General features: G+C 43.1%; 1 protein-coding gene across 4 annotated transcripts in view; it reads left to right on the top strand.

The window, feature by feature from the left end:
- The window catches only part of pde4a (phosphodiesterase 4A, cAMP-specific), a 38,928-nt gene extending 22,957 nt beyond the window's left edge, over positions 1 to 15,971 (top strand). For 3 of the 4 annotated variants that reach the window (XM_010777457.1, XM_010777458.1, XM_010777459.1), the window contains exons 2-15: positions 192 to 377; positions 817 to 853; positions 995 to 1,065; positions 1,821 to 1,870; positions 2,959 to 3,071; positions 7,892 to 7,985; positions 8,089 to 8,252; positions 9,190 to 9,288; positions 9,375 to 9,539; positions 9,665 to 9,764; positions 10,733 to 10,887; positions 10,974 to 11,096; positions 12,548 to 12,730; positions 13,492 to 15,971. In XM_010777457.1, the coding sequence (XP_010775759.1) occupies positions 192 to 377; positions 817 to 853; positions 995 to 1,065; positions 1,821 to 1,870; positions 2,959 to 3,071; positions 7,892 to 7,985; positions 8,089 to 8,252; positions 9,190 to 9,288; positions 9,375 to 9,539; positions 9,665 to 9,764; positions 10,733 to 10,887; positions 10,974 to 11,096; positions 12,548 to 12,730; positions 13,492 to 14,013 (2,062 nt within the window). In that variant the 3' untranslated portion in view covers positions 14,014 to 15,971. Of the gene's footprint in view, positions 1 to 191; positions 378 to 816; positions 854 to 994; positions 1,066 to 1,820; positions 1,871 to 2,958; positions 3,072 to 7,891; positions 7,986 to 8,088; positions 8,253 to 9,189; positions 9,289 to 9,374; positions 9,540 to 9,664; positions 9,765 to 10,732; positions 10,888 to 10,973; positions 11,097 to 12,547; positions 12,731 to 13,491 lie in introns of those variants that run through there. The other variant, XM_010777460.1, reaches the window with a different exon arrangement.
- Positions 15,972 to 16,369: the final 398 nt, after the last annotated feature.

Raw genomic sequence — 16,369 nt, 5'->3', positions numbered from 1 at the left:
CTCTCTTTCATTAACTTCCTCTCTAAGAAACTACAAACACTCGAGCAGGCTGCACTCTGTGGCTAATGTTTGGGTGTTTAGGCTTATCGTGTTGTCGCCGTCAGATAAGATAAGCAGAGGCAAAACAAACACCTTAATTAAATGCAGCAGATGTAAAACCAATGTTCTGCCTGTCCTCTCTAACCCTTCAGCTTCGATTCAGAGAATGGTCCCTCTCCAGGACGCAGTCCCATGGATTCGCAGGCGAGTCCTGGGGTGGTGCTCCACCCTTCTTTCCCCCAGAGCCAGCGCAGGGAGTCCTTCCTATACCGCTCAGACTCAGACTTCGACACGTCGCCGAAAACCATGTCACGAAACTCCTCCATCAACAGTGAGGGGTAAGCATGAAGCCATCATCCTGGCACATGGAATTTAAACACACACACACACACACACACACACACACACACACACACACACACACACACACACACACACACACACACACACAGTAAGTGCACATCATCCCAATCAACAGCAGTGGTTATGATTGTAATTATGCAATCATTATGCTAATGAAATCATGATGAATCCCCTTAACAGTAACTGTTGTTCTCCATTTTCCTGGCTTGTCCTCCAGTAAGTTTAACACACCCAAACTCTTCCATTAGCTTATCTTAGGACTGTGTCTGTGTTTGGATCCGCATAGGTCTTTGTAAACATGCAGCTCACAGATGCAGCCTCTCAGATAAACACTTGATACCGAGTGCTTCAGCACCAAACACCTCACATCCATTCCTCTCATTTTGACCTTTATTTGCATATTCTGTCCTGCAGGCACGCCGAAGACATGATCGTCACCCCTTTCGCTCAGGTATGTTTGTGCACCTGATCTGACATATTTAATTGCTGTAAATGACTAGAAAAGGTGGGTAATTAGTGCAGTGAACTTGCCCTCCCTCCTGTTTCCTCCCTCCTCCTTCTTTCCTTCCTACGCTGTCCATCCATCCCCCAGGTGTTGGCCAGCCTACGAACTGTAAGAAGCAACTTCACCATCCTCGCCAATGTTACAACAACCACTAACAAGTCAGTATCATGCTGTCAAACACCCCTTCCCCCAATTTACACTCGTCACGACTGCCTGCTTAGTTTGCAGTGTGTGTTTGCTTATGTCTCCTTCTCCTCGCTCCCGAGGGGAAACACTTTTGCCATCATGATTAAACAGTTTATGATTATCCGACTGTGTTCAAGGAAAATATGATCGGCATTATTTGGCATCTCTCCAACTTGCTGGCTGAACACTGAGTGCAGCACTCCTCAGATGTATGTCCCTGACTCTACCTAGACGATAGAGATAGTCAGTAACACTACAATTATTGTCCTTTGTTATGCAGCAGATAGAAGGAGCTCGACTTGGCAGCCTTTTATCTCCACGTCAATATGATATATATACACCAACGCACCACCACAACATTATTCAGCCTCACTTACTACACAATTATGAAACCAAAAAGGCTACTTGAAAGGAGAACAGGGCTCGGGCATTGTCTTTGACTATTTTTGGATATTTTAATATTTGAAGTGAAACAATGGCCTCTTTAAGTACTAAAAATAAATCACACATTGCAGTTGAATTCAATATTCAAGGATCTAGAAAGCACAGCCCCATTTGTCTCTTTTGAGACACATATAAGTGAATAACATACATTAATATATTTATATCGCCTCTGTGAGCCATGCCTTTTGTTGCTTCCTTCTGTAATGCTGAAAGTGTGTTGAAGCCCAGCAGGGGGAAGCAGCGTGTGCTTCTGCCTCTCATGTAATGATGTGTTTGTCCACAGGAGGTCACCAGTGACAAGCCAGCCCACTGTTCCCCAAGCTACACTCTCTGGTAGGTTGTCAGCTAATTAAAACTCTTAGTGCAAAAAGTCCCATAGTCCCCTCACAGAGCTGTAAGGACACACTCTGGCTCCCACACTCCCTGAATGCATCATCAGTAATGGGAATGACTGCAGAGCAGCACAAAACATTATGTGGTATCAGTATTGAGTATGTTCTTAAATAAAAGTATACTGCATACATTTTATCACACTGGACAGATATTAAATTACTCAACATAAGTTGCTAAAGTTGAAAGAATTATATGTGTTATAAAAAATAAAGCTGATGATTAGAGAGTTTAATATTTTTTCACTCAAAGGACATCTTTGCAAAGCTTATTTTTCACTCTACAGAACCTTTTATCTGAACTGTATATAATAATAATAACAATAATAATAATATGTTTATTTATTATAGCACCTTTCACACACACACACACACACACACACACACACACACACACACACACACACACACACACACACACACACACACACACACACACACACACACTCATAAAAGCATAAAAATAACCTGTCAATACATTTTCCATCTGATACTAATCATAATTTAAAATAGATGCCAACTGTGTTGATTAATATTACAAATATAAAATAATGTTTACACCAACAATCAGGAAACAAAAGATGTATTAATTGTCAGGGAATTCAATAGAAATATGTCAAATTAGAGCTGTCAATGTTAGAGGTTTATTTACGTGTTAATACAAAAAAAGATGTTGTGTTATTCAGCTGAATATAATTTAACATATTGAACAAAAAGAAGCAAAGTGACTGCATGACACAAGTGACTTTGCATGTTGTGTTATCAATCAATGAGTAGAAGCAAATTTGAGTTGTATTGTTGAACAGCCATGTAAACACATTATTTGCAGACATGGTGGACATTGGTCAACTCTTATTGTTAACCACCTTTCTGGGTTGCTGGACCTTTACAGTCACAGCTCATTTAAAATAGAATGTATTCTCTCAAGTAGTCTCTCATGTATTTCGTCAAGTTTTTGTGCCAAAATGTGTGCCCTTTCTCTACTGCTAGTTTGTTCAATGTCTGTGTGTGTCTTTGTGTGTTCGTCCTCAGATGAGACATACCAGCAGATGGCTCGGGAGACTCTGGAGGAACTGGACTGGTGTCTGGACCAGCTGGAGACCATTCAGACTCACCGCTCCGTCAGCGAGATGGCCTCCAATAAGGTGCACATCTGTCCACACACAACACCTCTACGTTAACTCAGTGTGGAGCTAAGCTTGTTCATAAATGACCTATAAACTGTGTATTACATGGTTAAAGAGTACAGTTCAACACTCCATGAGGATCAGGTTCCACTCTACACATAAATACATGTAACACAGATCCTTGGTGGACAATTTAAATAAATGGTAAATCATTTTCTGCTAGAGATGTCACTAAACCAAGAGTTGTTCAATAAAAGCAGTAATTCGTTGTTATTAAATATCTTTGGTTTATGCGCAATCCTGTGGTTGTAATTGTAATGAATATCATCCATGTTAGACTAAACGCTGATGATGTCTAGATGAGCATTTGTGGTGACAACTGCAAGTGATACAGACAGGTTGTATTGAATTTGCATTATGGCATCTACACGCCTGCATTTGTGCTCATGGGCGGCTTCTTAAGTGTGCCTGCATTTGTAATTGTGGGGGCTTCGAGGATGGAGAGAGAGGGAGTAAGGACTGTGGGTATGGAGGACATGACAGGGAGGGGGAGAGGGTCCTGATGCTGATGTCTCTGCTGTAACCTTGGTTGCTATAGAACAGCAGCAGGGTCTGCCCTTCCCTTTTAGTCATTGGCTTGCCACTCTGACCACAAGCCATGTGGTTTGGGCAACAACCAATGAAATGGAGGTGATGCTCCTTTAATAGTGTTCTGTCTTAAAGAGACAGCATCATGTACCTTGTTTGTTTTATTCTAGATATTCTTTCAATGTTGCACAGCCATTTGAATGACAATACTCCCTTTTTTAATCAGTCATGCTTTTGATTAAAGGACAAAGGGAGAGATGACAGGAGATGGGTTGAAAGGACATCATTCATGTGTGTGCACAAACAATGTGTGCAGAGAAATCTCCTGGGGTGATTAGAGTCTCTGTGAATATGTCGCTGCCTTTTCACAGCCGCAGCTAAGATACAGAAATCCTCCACACTGTGCCAACATGGAGGTACACATGAATATTCCCACTCAGTCTCTCACTCTTATTCACACCCTTGCACACACACATATTTTCAACAGACGTACATGCTGTCTTGTCGCACATGCGCACTCAGGCTGAGAGACGCACACACACGCACACACACGCACACATGCATGCGCCTGCAGCCACACTGCCTGATTAGCTTGCGAGAGCTGTCTACAGCATCCACGGAATGGCGCAAGAGGCAAAGCATTGGAGGAGGAATGGCAGCCTAAAGCGGCAGGATTAGACCTCTGGCTTTTTGGCCAGCTGAGGCATGGATTGACTCGGAGCAGGTGACTGTGATACGGAGCTATCAGGAGGCAGACTTGTCTGACTGTGGACTGACTGTGTGTTGCTGGGATCAGTGTGAGACGGCACAGGCTGCAGGTTGATGCTCCGGTAGGACTGGGCCGGGCCTCTGGATCCGTACCGTGGGGGAGGGGCAGTCGATGCAGGGAGAGGGAGCCTGTTTTTCCAGACCAGAGCCCTACTGTGATTCTTGAGCCTGACTGTCTGCTACAGGCCTGCCTGCATCCCTCTCTCTCTTTCTCTCTCTCATCCTCTCCATTCTTGTTTTGCTCTTGCTAATGTCATATGTGTCTCCCTTCTTCCTTCCCCCCTATGTTCCCGAGGTCATCCAAGCTCCCTTTACCTCCATCATCTGAGACTATGGTCATCTTTCTGTCCTACCGCCATCGTCACTCCGTCCCTCTCACCTCCATCATCTGAATTTTGTATTACTGTTTATCAAGCAGCTCTGCCCTCGCAACACCATTGTTTAGTTTACATCTCTCTCACATCCTCACTCCTCTCCACCCTCAGCTCCTCTCTGTGCCCTTCAGACGGTCCCTCGCTCCCTCTCTTTTTTCGTTTCCCTCCATCTTCCCTCTTTCGACTCCCATCCACCTCTACCTTGCAGTGACTTTAGATTTGGGTCAGTCTGCTCAGCAAATGGGATGAGATGTAGTCTCCACAGCAGCCGGATCCAGGGGGCTCCTGGTCTGCCCATCAGGGGGACCCTCATCTTCGGACCACATTGAGGCTGGAGCCCGACTCTGGACTGACTGGGGGGCCTGCTTTGGGGTGCTGCATGTAGGCAAGGCCAGTCTGCACCAGCTACCCCTACCGTCACCCCCTTCCCCCCCGCTCCTTCGCCCCCCACTCGGGGCAGCCGTCACTCTGGAGTGTCCCGGCTTGACCAGCTGTGGCCTCTCCTCACACACCCTGCCGACGCCCTCATGCCACTGGGGCACACACAGCGCCCCCGCGCCGCTCCACTACCGCACCTCCTGCCTGTGCCATCGGCCCAAACCCCCCGTGACCCTCAACATGGGTGTGGTAGAGGCCATTGACCCGGCGCCATCCCCTTGCCCCTCGCCTGTACCAGGGGGCTACAGGCTGTCCCGCTCCTCAGCTACAGCCCCCTGCCAGGGGAGGCGAGGGGCAGAGCTGGACCTGGGTGCAGCTGGAGGGGTTCTGGGAGGGGAATGGGGACGGCGGCGGAGCGCAGGACGCCCCTAGTCGACCTGTTCTGTGAAACCTGCTCCAGGCCCTGGCTCATCGGTTGGTGGGACCAGGTAGGGTTGGAAGGCTTGGAGAGGGCAATCAAGGCTTAGCAGTGGACATCTTGGATTCATGCCCAAGTTTTACATCTAAACATGCCTTTACAACTCTTCTGTTTGCCTTCTCCATGTTCTTATTTGTCTTTTTTTTGTATCCAACAGTAATGGTGTTGTTTGTTTATAATGGTGCTACATTGGGACTTGCTAATTATGAACTGAATGTATGTGGTGAAGGGTTGTGGGTCTGACAGTGGCTTTGTGGGAAACTGTTAGGCATTGTGTTCCTGTACATAAGTTATGCATGAATCCGTTGAAAGGGAACAGGGAAAAAGGCACAAAGTTGATTACATCTAGCAGCAGCACTGTAAACAAAAAGACAATATCAAGCTCATACTTCATCCTTCTATACATGGTCTGCATTTCTCTCCATTTGAGATTTCACCGAGCCGCTTAAAAATCTCGGAAATAGCTTTGGGACTTTGTGTAGTAGTCTAGACGTTTTTACTGCAGGTATATTGCAGTGTCACATAATGTCCATTTCCCTCCTCTACACCTGCGTCCCACTTCTCTCTGTGTCTCTCTCCTGCTACCCTGAGGCTGGCCTCAAAACAGACTCAAAGAAGCCAGGCGTATTGTCAGTGAAGAACAATGCCTATTGTCTCCGGACTGAGTTATATCCATCAAATGTATACAGCTTAGACATTGTGTCAAGTTAGGCTTCGATATGTCAAGTTGGCTTTAGAGATGGTATGGTGTTAGCAAAACAAAGTCTGGCTTTTGTGATAATTATTTCCTGAAAAACATTGGGAACACAAAGATATGCACGCTTTTTCTCTGTTTTTTTTATTGCAGTCTCAATCGATCACTTGTAGATGTAGTAGTTCAGAGAAAGGGCCCCTTAAGCATGTGTGTTATTTGGCTATTGTTATTCATGATCGTAGGTAGTTACAATGCCCTCATGGGTCCCATATGCAGGTGTATGCATTTGTGTGTACGTGTGGTCATGTCTGTGCAGCGTTCACATGTTTGCTTCATTAGTCAGTGTCAGAGGAAGAGTGTTGTTTGTCCTGGCACTCGGACTGGCACTGTGGAAGTGTTGGTTGGCAGCTATGACTCAGCGTTACAGCATTAGGGAAGGAAAGAACGAGAGAGAGCACTGAGAGAGGAGGAGGTTTGGGCTGAGCCTGCTGCCGAAGTGTGCCACAGGGCTTGTCTTCCTCTCCTGGCTCCTGGTGACCGATTCTGCCTGACTGCGTCTACGATTTGCTGTTAGAGCAGCTACTTGCTTGGCCTTGTAACTGGTGCAAGGCTGAATGGGATGGGAAATAATGGGACAAAAAGATTATTGAAAGAGTTAAAGATGGAGGGAAATGCATGCAGTGTGTGAAATGGCAGGAAGGCAAAAGTGGAGCCTGAGACAGGGGAGGATTTTGGGGCTTGAGAGCAGCGGTGGTGGAGTGTTGTTTACCGCGACAGGGAAGGAGGAGCAGATATAAGTAACAGGGAGATGAAGAGAGGAGGATGGCAGGAGGGAGGGGGGGTTGACCGTTGGTAAAGGTCAGAGACACCTGCCTACTCCCTCAGATTGTCACCCAAGCAGCCACCGCTCTCACATCAAGCTGAAGGACTGACTGTGAGGAGGCAGTTTCCACGGCAACCGCTCTGGTTGCCATGGAGATTGTTATGTGTGAAAGATCAGTCGGCAGGAGACAGACTGAAAGGGGTCTTGTCCGAATCGTATTGTCGCCTTCACATGACTTGTGCAACAGATTCTCTGTGAAGCCTTCCAACGCTACCTTTATCGCTTTAGAAATACAATAATGACATCAAATCTGAGAGAGCATGCTGTGCTTTTTGACTGCAGGGATAATGTATTCGCTTAATCACATTTGTGTCTGTGCTGCAAGGAACTGCAGACTAGTTGTTCATGAACGTAGGGAGAAGAATATGTATAACAATGCCACAATACTGCAGCATTTAAATACATTTCAAAATGAAGGCACACTACATTCAGGGGCATAGACCAGTATGTTCTCAAAAAGAGGAGGCATGATTCATCATTGCTTTTCTCACACTAGTTAATGAAACCAGAGTCAGGGTGATCATTTATTCGTCTCACATTTGACCCAAAGTACGTTTTGTTGTGATGTGTAAGTAATAATTGGAATTGGATGTACAATAATAATAATATTGCTTTACTTTCTGTTTCTTTGTAAGTCAAGTCGCTCACTTCCTGTGTCTGCCTGTCCTTCCTTAGTTCAAGAGGATGTTGAACAGGGAGCTGTCCCATTTGTCAGAGATGAGTCGCTCAGGGAACCAGGTGTCAGAATACATCTCCACTACCTTTCTAGGTAAAGCATACCTGCCATTCATCTGTGATCAACCTTTACAGTCCCTTATCGTGTTGTCTCCTCCTGGCTGACCTCTGATTCTCGCCCCCCCCCCCCCCCCCAGATAAGCAGAACGATGTGGAGATCCCATCCCCGACTTTAAGGGAGAGGGAGAAGCCCATGTGTCACATCAGCGGTGTGAAGAAGCTCACGCACAGTTCCAGCCTTTCAAACTCCACCATGCCTCGGTTTGGCGTGAAGACTGAACACGAGGATGCGTTAGACAGGGTAAATACATCCTCACCTTACTGTGTTGTTATTAAGAATGCACCCATATCAAGGCCAATACCGACTCAAAAAGCTGAGATCAATGCAATGTTATGTTTATATAATATTTACATAAGCCTATACAATAAATGTGATTGCTTGAACCTGTAAACACAGGTTAGAATTGAGTATTCATCAAAGATGTAGAATAACTTCTGCTGATTTTAAAGATTTTAGGTATCTGGACTGAAAAAGTTGGAGTGGTGCATCCCCAGTTTTTATTTTGTTTAATATTTAGGTTTATAGCTGTCTTGACGCAACAGAAAACCCTAATTTGGGACAAAAAAGATCTGAACTGAACTAAATGGAAAAACAGCTGGCAAATGATTGCCTAGACAGAGTAAACCCACAGAGTAGATAACATCAACTATAGATATCCAAAATCCTGACATGTATTTCCTGTCTATCGTCTCTACATGTTCTACATCTTAAATGAATTCTGTTATGCACACATGCAGTTCAGGACATATTTTACTAGCTTTCTTTGACCATCGGAATACCCGATTATGTAAACAGACACTGTTATCATAATGTCAGACATCACCTGTAAACATCCTGTTGACATTGGTCTTGGATTAAAGCAATATTAGAGGCAAAATATTTACTTAGGAAGAGAAACTAATAACTAATTTGGCAAGATCCACAATATAACACAAAGAAAATGGTGCATGCTGCATGTTTCAAACAACATCATTTTAATCTAACTAAAGAATTAGGGAGGAAAGCCACAAGACCTAACTCTAAATGATATGTTTACATATCTTCTTCCTGTGATTTGGATATTACACAAATCCATATTGTGTTTTTGATATTAAATGTGTTCAGCCGTATGAAGAACAAACTACTGAAGTATGATTGTTGTAGTGACATGTGTTAATGTTTCCTGTTATGCCTTCAGGAGCTGACTGACTTAAACATGTGGGGCCTTAATATCTTTCGTGTGGCGGAGTTCTCTAATAACAGACCCCTGAGCTGCATAATGTTTTCCATCTTCCAGGTGAGAGACGGGGAAAGAGCTTTCACTAACAATGGGTTATACAGTATATCATGTAGCCTGACTTAACTGTGACCATGTGGCTGTAGGAAAGAGATCTGCTAAATACCTTTCGGATCCCCGTGGATACGTTTGTCACCTATGTGATGACCCTGGAGGACCACTACCATGCCAACGTGGCCTACCACAACAGCCTCCACGCTGCAGACGTCACTCAGTCTACTCATGTACTACTATCCACGCCGGCTCTAGATGTAAGTACCTCTACACATCTCACTTCACATGCACAAATACCAAGCCCTCAAAGGATAACATAGTAAAAGGTAAAGTGTAAACAACAGTTTACAAATGATTTTGTTCTCTTATTTCTCTCTGACAGGCTGTGTTCACTGATCTAGAGATACTAGCTGCGTTATTTGCGGCTGCCATCCACGATGTGGACCATCCAGGAGTGTCCAACCAATTCCTCATAAACACAAGTGAGTCGGAATGACGCACATTTAAACCTTTCAATTCAGAAAGAAAGAATAGAAAACAACGGACATGATGATGAAAAATAACAAACAAAAAGCTGTTTTTGCAGAAATGCTAAAGGGTTTCAGAAGTGAATACACCAGATACGTGATGTATTTCCCCAAGACTAGTCTCAACAAAGGAGGCAAGCTATCAAATATCCAATAAAATAATGACAGGTGCAATCTTTGAGTCTCTTGATTTTAAAAAGACCACAAGGCAGGTAGCTAGAACCACTATGTAGGGTTAGGGTTTGCTAAGTTAGCTATTCTGAGAAGACCTGGTATTTCTTTTATTTTTACACAATAAAGGCTTCATTTGAATGTTGTTTCTAAACTCTTCTTTCAAGTATTTATCATGTCAGTTTTATGCAAAACATTGTTTTTATTTTTTTGTTTCTTAATAACAACATATATTCATCCTCTAAATCAAATTACAACTCTAATCATTTTATGTGACAATACTGTACATACCATTAATTACTGTGTCGTGATCTGAAATAAAATAATTTGAAGTAGTGACATTTAAAGACACTCAATTAGTTTTATGTTGCTATTTTAAGTATTATTGTATTATAGTGTTTTTATAACTGTATTGAATAGTTTGTTCTAATTTTGTGGTGTCTAATGTTTATAATACACTCCACTGAGTTAAAACGTTCTAATAGTGTTGCATTTTGTAGTGAATCCTCCTGAGTTAAAGTGAAAAAGCACACTTTTACTTGTTACGTTTTTAGTACATTCATCTGTTTGGTTTGTCAATTGTGTGCTTTTTCTAGTTGTATATTGAAGTTATTGTCTCTGAGCATAAATGGCACTGTGCTTCTTCCTTAATCAACTGAGTAGTTGTAAATGTTTGAACAATGCCACCCAGATGGGGGAACAACTGTATGTGTTTTTGGCTTACCGTAAGTGTTGGATGGTGCTTCCCTCAGATTCAGAGCTAGCCCTGATGTACAACGACGAGTCTGTGTTGGAGAACCATCACCTAGCTGTGGGCTTCAAGCTGCTTCATGAAGACAACTGTGACATCTTCCAGAACCTGAGCAAGAGGCAGAGACAGAGCCTGAGGAAACTTGTCATTGACATGGTGAGTGTTGTCAGCACACAGGCTTGAATTATGAAGCTCTCACTCGGCTACGCACCCCTTTATAATGTTTTCAATTGTTTTCCCAGGTTTTGGCAACAGATATGTCTAAACACATGAGTTTGCTGGCCGACCTCAAGACTATGGTGGAAACGAAGAAAGTGACAAGTTCTGGAGTATTGCTGCTTGACCATTACAATGACAGGATACAGGTGAGACCTCACCTTTCAGTTCATTTATAAGTAAGGTAAAAAAATAAAGGTTCAAAGCACTCTTTTGGCAGAAGGTAAAACTATTATGTAATCTAGAGGATATTTCATAGTTAAATTCTAAAAACATGGACAATGTTTGTACATGTTAGGATGATTGGTCAAACTTGACAAGAAAAACCTTGTAGCCATCTTACTTGTGGCTTTTTAGTTGGCGTGCGTTGAAGCTTCAACGCTTCTACCCATTCACTTTGAATGGGGTGACGTCACGCTTTGCCGAACTGCATTGTGGGAGCGTTGCTTCGCTTTGCTCGCGTTGCTCGCTGCAAAAGTTGAGCAATGTTCAACTTTTGAAGCTTCGACGGAAGCGCCAGCCAATCAAATAATATGCCAGTACAAGCTCTAGCCAATCAAACCGTGTGCCCTTCTGTCCGGGGCGGGGGATTGATGTGATTGGTTGTTGGTCGAGTTTCAGACACGCCCACCTGCAAGCTTCAACGCACGCTGCTGTGTGGACGGGCCGAAGAGTGCATTGGACTGTTCTTCTTGAATATTTGATGGATGAAGTAGGTGCTTCTTTATGTTGTCAATGACAACAGAGAGATCTTGTGTGGGGCAAGATTTTGCATTTGATGGACTGGTTGATGTCAACTACGCAGAAATGAGGGAATATGAGCTTTCATTTAGATGGCCGTGAATGGAAGGAAGAGAACACCCCAAGATATTCTTGTCTTTGCAAGAGTAAGCCCAGGAAAAGTCTTTCTTTGTTGTCATCTAAACGGAGGTTGGGAGTGATGGTTCACTACTCCACTTTTATTCCTGACTGATGGAGGTCCACCAGGTGGAATCTTTTCATTCAGGTTTATGAAAGGAATCAACATCTCTCGTCTGTAGTTTTTTGACACGAATTGGTTGTTTGCATTGGAGAAAGTACACGACTAAGGCACACATTTCATAAAAGAGTTATGATTGGCATTAAAAAGGGAGTGAAGGAGATTGGGTTAGCATCGCAGGAGGTTTCTGTGCTAAAGACTTCTGCAACTTTCTGAAGAGAGACAAGAGAACAATTTAAGCCAGACTCCATGAAGTCATAATTGGTGGCATAGCTTTTTAAACATGATATACATACTTCCCAAAGTAGGTGATAAAACCATCAGCAGGAATAGAAAAGGACATGCATTAATGGAAATGTTTGTGTATCCAACAATTTTACTGTAAATTCATAATCTTTCAATAACAGAATATCGTTAAGAACGTTTTTTAAGCAGGGAATTGGATTTTGGAGTTATACTAGCAAATAATAAAACATACAATCCCGCCAAAAATAGCACAACCACACTTTATGTGCTGAAATAATTACTGGAATGTGTGTTAATGACCTCCATGGTAATCTGCATTTAGGGCTTGATACTTGATGTGTATATTGTGTAAAATGTTCCTCTGTGTTTATGCAGGTGCTAAGGAACATGGTGCACTGTGCTGACCTAAGCAATCCCACGAAACCCCTGGCTGTGTATCGACAATGGACAGAGAGGATAATGGAAGAGTTCTTCAGGCAGGGAGATAAGGAGAGAGAGCGAGGGATGGAGATCAGCCCCATGTGCGACAAACACACTGCGTCTGTGGAAAAGAGCCAGGTAAAGATGACCAGCCCTGAAATATACACACACGTATGAATCATGTTCTGTGCACAACTGGATAAGTGTTGATGCTGTAGGCGGGGTGATAACGACAGTGTAGAGCAGGGGTCTCCAACTTTTTTCACCGAGGGCCACATACAGAAAAATATAGGAAGGGCAGGGCCACTGAGGTGAGGTGAGTTATATTGCCTTATAAGTTAAGTTATAAGTCAGCAAAATAAATAAAATGTGGATAAATTATGCTTGTTACTTGAATATGTATTAAGAAAAAACATTATACATCCCAGCTCTCCATAGGGTTTTATTTATTTTGTTGGCAGCTCATTCCTTTAAACAGGAGCCTCAGATTGCTTATCATAAGAGGAAATATGAAGGGTCTATTTAACGGTTGTTATACAAATAAGTTATTGGGCTTTTTTCTTATCAAGTTCGATTTGTTAGAAAATGTTTTCAAATTTAATTGACTGAATTTTTTTAAAAAGTGGGCTTATTAACACATGAATACTGTGTAATATATGTTTACATATATATTTAAGAAGTACAATACAAGACAAGCACAAGTTTCATTTGTGGGCCGTATTTCATTACACTTTCAGAATTAGCTGAGGGCCGATTCAAAATGGCCCCCGGGCCGTAGTTTGGAAACCCCTGGTGTAGAGTGATCCGTCAGCTCTGATCACAGCAGTCATCCTCGTACATTTTTAATGTTGATCTGTGGTTTTCTATCATGGGAATCACACTCTTTTTTCTGAATGCAGGTGGGCTTTATTGACTACATTGTCCACCCGCTGTGGGAGACATGGGGGGACCTTGTGCACCCTGATGCCCAGGACATCCTGGACACTCTGGAGGACAACAGGGACTGGTACCAGAGCACTATCCCACAAAGCCCCTCGCCACCACCTGTGTGCCAGGATAAGGATCTAAACGTCTGCATGGACAAGTTTCAGTTTCAGCTCACCCTGGAGGACGGCACTCAGGGAGAAGGGGAGGACGAGGGGGACATGCCTACACTGAACCACGTGGCACAAGACTGCAGTAAGGGGGAGGAGGAGGACGAGGAAGAGGACAAAAAAGAGGAGGACATAATGGCAGAGGAGGAAAATGGGGACATTATAGAAGAGGAAGAGGAGGTAGCAATGGAGGAGGAGGAGGTGGAGGAGGAACAGGAGGAGGAGCTAAAGGCTCAGTTGGAGGTAAGATCTGAAAAGGAGAGACTTTCTGACACAAGTCCTGTAGAGGAAGAGGAAGATTCTTCTTCACAAGCCGAAGATACATGAGTTCTGCTCCCGCATCTCCCTCCTCCCGTGCACACATCATTTTGTTCATCCTTTACAATGGCCAAACCGAGAACAAATAAGACTGCAATGACAGTACAGACCTTTAAATATATTTTTCAAAAAGGGAATAAATGTAAATCGCTTCAAGAGAAGGTAATTACACAGCAACTGTAGATTTGGAGTGGTGACAAGTCCTCCGACCGATTTCACAACAAACTTTAGACTAAGAGGAACTGAGGAGAGCATTCAAGACAGACAACTGAAGACAGCGTAGCACTCTGGGACTGTGATGCACACACACAAACAAATAAACACACACACACACACACACACACACACACACACACACACACACACACACACACACACACACACATAGTAGGAGCAAGTCATGTCGAAATAAACCAATTCAATAATGTGAGTGCATACATCAGTCATGCAGTGTAATTTGTGCGCAAATGTACCCCTTCTTTTCCTCTGTTCACACAAACATACACAGACACACACTCTTGACCATGTATTTGTGTGTGTGCATTTACATGAGGGACATTGACCAGTAATGAATCTCTTTGGAAAAAGCCATCTCTTAAAGGAGTATTAACTAGTGTTCAGTCAGTATTAGTAATTCATGTTCGTTAGAACCTCAACAGAAACTGTTCTCCTCTGACAAGCTTCTCAGCCGAGGGACTTTTTTTTCCATTTCTGTCGGAAAGAAAAGAAAATCCACAGAGTTGGAGGAGGAGAGAGGAAGATGCTGAAGGAAAAGAAGATGCTGCGATGGAGGGGCCGCCGGCTCCAATACCCCTTTTCCCTTTACGAGGAGAGTGCTACTGGTGCAAGATGGCTCTGTGCCTTTCTGAAACACCAGCTTCCTGAATGGAGCTGTCGTGAAGCAATGCATTGTGGGACAGGAGTGTCTAATTTTGTTATCATTTTTTGATTGTCTCTTGTTAAAGATCTCTCTTTACTGTTCATGGTATTGTGGTGTGTATCTCACACGTACAGTTTCTGTGGTGATATTTTTTAAGCTGTAAGTCTTCCTTTGTTGCTCTTCTGGTAATATAATAACTCAGAAGTCTAGATGCAGAGCAATCATCACCACCTCCACAACCATCAGTGGACTTTTTCCAGCTTATGGTTTTTTTCTTATTAGAATGATTTTTTTACTTTCTGAGAATAAGCCATGTGATGCTTTGAAGCATAAGTTTTGCCTATTTTCTATTTAACAATTTCTAAATATGTTGAAGGGATACAGAATTATTTCATCAGCAGAACAAATTTCCACTTGCCATCTCACACCCACTTGCACTGCGTGGTTATTTCTCCTCATACAAAATGATTCTCACCAAAGGAAAGGATGAGAAGCTTCAGTGGGTGAAGTGATTTGAAGGAATACGGATGAAGATGAAAATCAGGGAGGCAGAATGTCAGGAGAAAGAAGCGTTACTTGACCAAAAGCTGGTCTGGCAGTCCCTAATCATCCTTGTTATGTTTGATGCTTTTTTGCCTTAATGTCAGATGCAGGATACATACCTGCCAGTATGTAGATTTATAAGATATATAATAGATATCCTAGTATATTTATATCACGTCAATATGCTTATTTCTGTGAGTATCAGTGTGTCTATACACAGTGTATCCAGCATTGCATATAGAGGGAAAAGGAAAAACATTGCTGCCAATAATGTTGTTGCTGAGCTCGGACTACCATAAAGAATGTGCTGTTTTTTTATCAGGAAGGTACAATTACTTTCTTATAGCTTCATGAAAGCATGAGGAGGGAATAAGAATGATGAGATAAGATTTTGCGGGCGGTGAGAACGAATAGGGATGTCCTGTAATCCTTTAGTTTGAATCTGACCAGTTATCGATTTGACATGATGGAGTTGATGCGTGTATTTGTTTGTTTGTGTGGCTTTTTGTGTGGTCATGAGTAAATGTAACAGAGAGAGATGGCAGGATGCTTAAGAGGTTGTCATATGTGTCATTGGTCCCTCACCGGCATCAACACAAGTTGTTGAATGGTGTTCAGGATTTGATCAGCTCGAATAGGTCACAGCTTGTTTAGGTGTTTGTTTTTCACAGGGTAAAAAAAACCGAATAAAATAACATGAGTGTGGTTCTTTTGAAGGGTAAGAGCAAGTTCCTGCAGGTCAGTAACTGAGCTTATCTGAAGACGCCACAGCTCGGAGCAACATAAGCCTGTGTGTTCGACCTGCTCTGCCGCAGGACGGAGCAGAGCTGCCGGGCCACCACACAGGCTTTCACCTTGTACAATGGGAATCCAGGATTACTACTGCAGTTACTTAAATAAAAGATTCCCATATGCATCGGCCTTTCACTTTAAAGATGTTGC

The sequence above is a fragment of the Notothenia coriiceps genome, unplaced genomic scaffold (genome assembly GCF_000735185.1).
Source record: "Notothenia coriiceps isolate Sejong01 unplaced genomic scaffold, NC01 NC01_scaffold00018248, whole genome shotgun sequence".
NCBI classification, from domain to species: Eukaryota; Metazoa; Chordata; class Actinopteri; order Perciformes; family Nototheniidae; genus Notothenia; species Notothenia coriiceps.
This window is presented reverse-complemented; position numbering and strand designations above follow the sequence as displayed.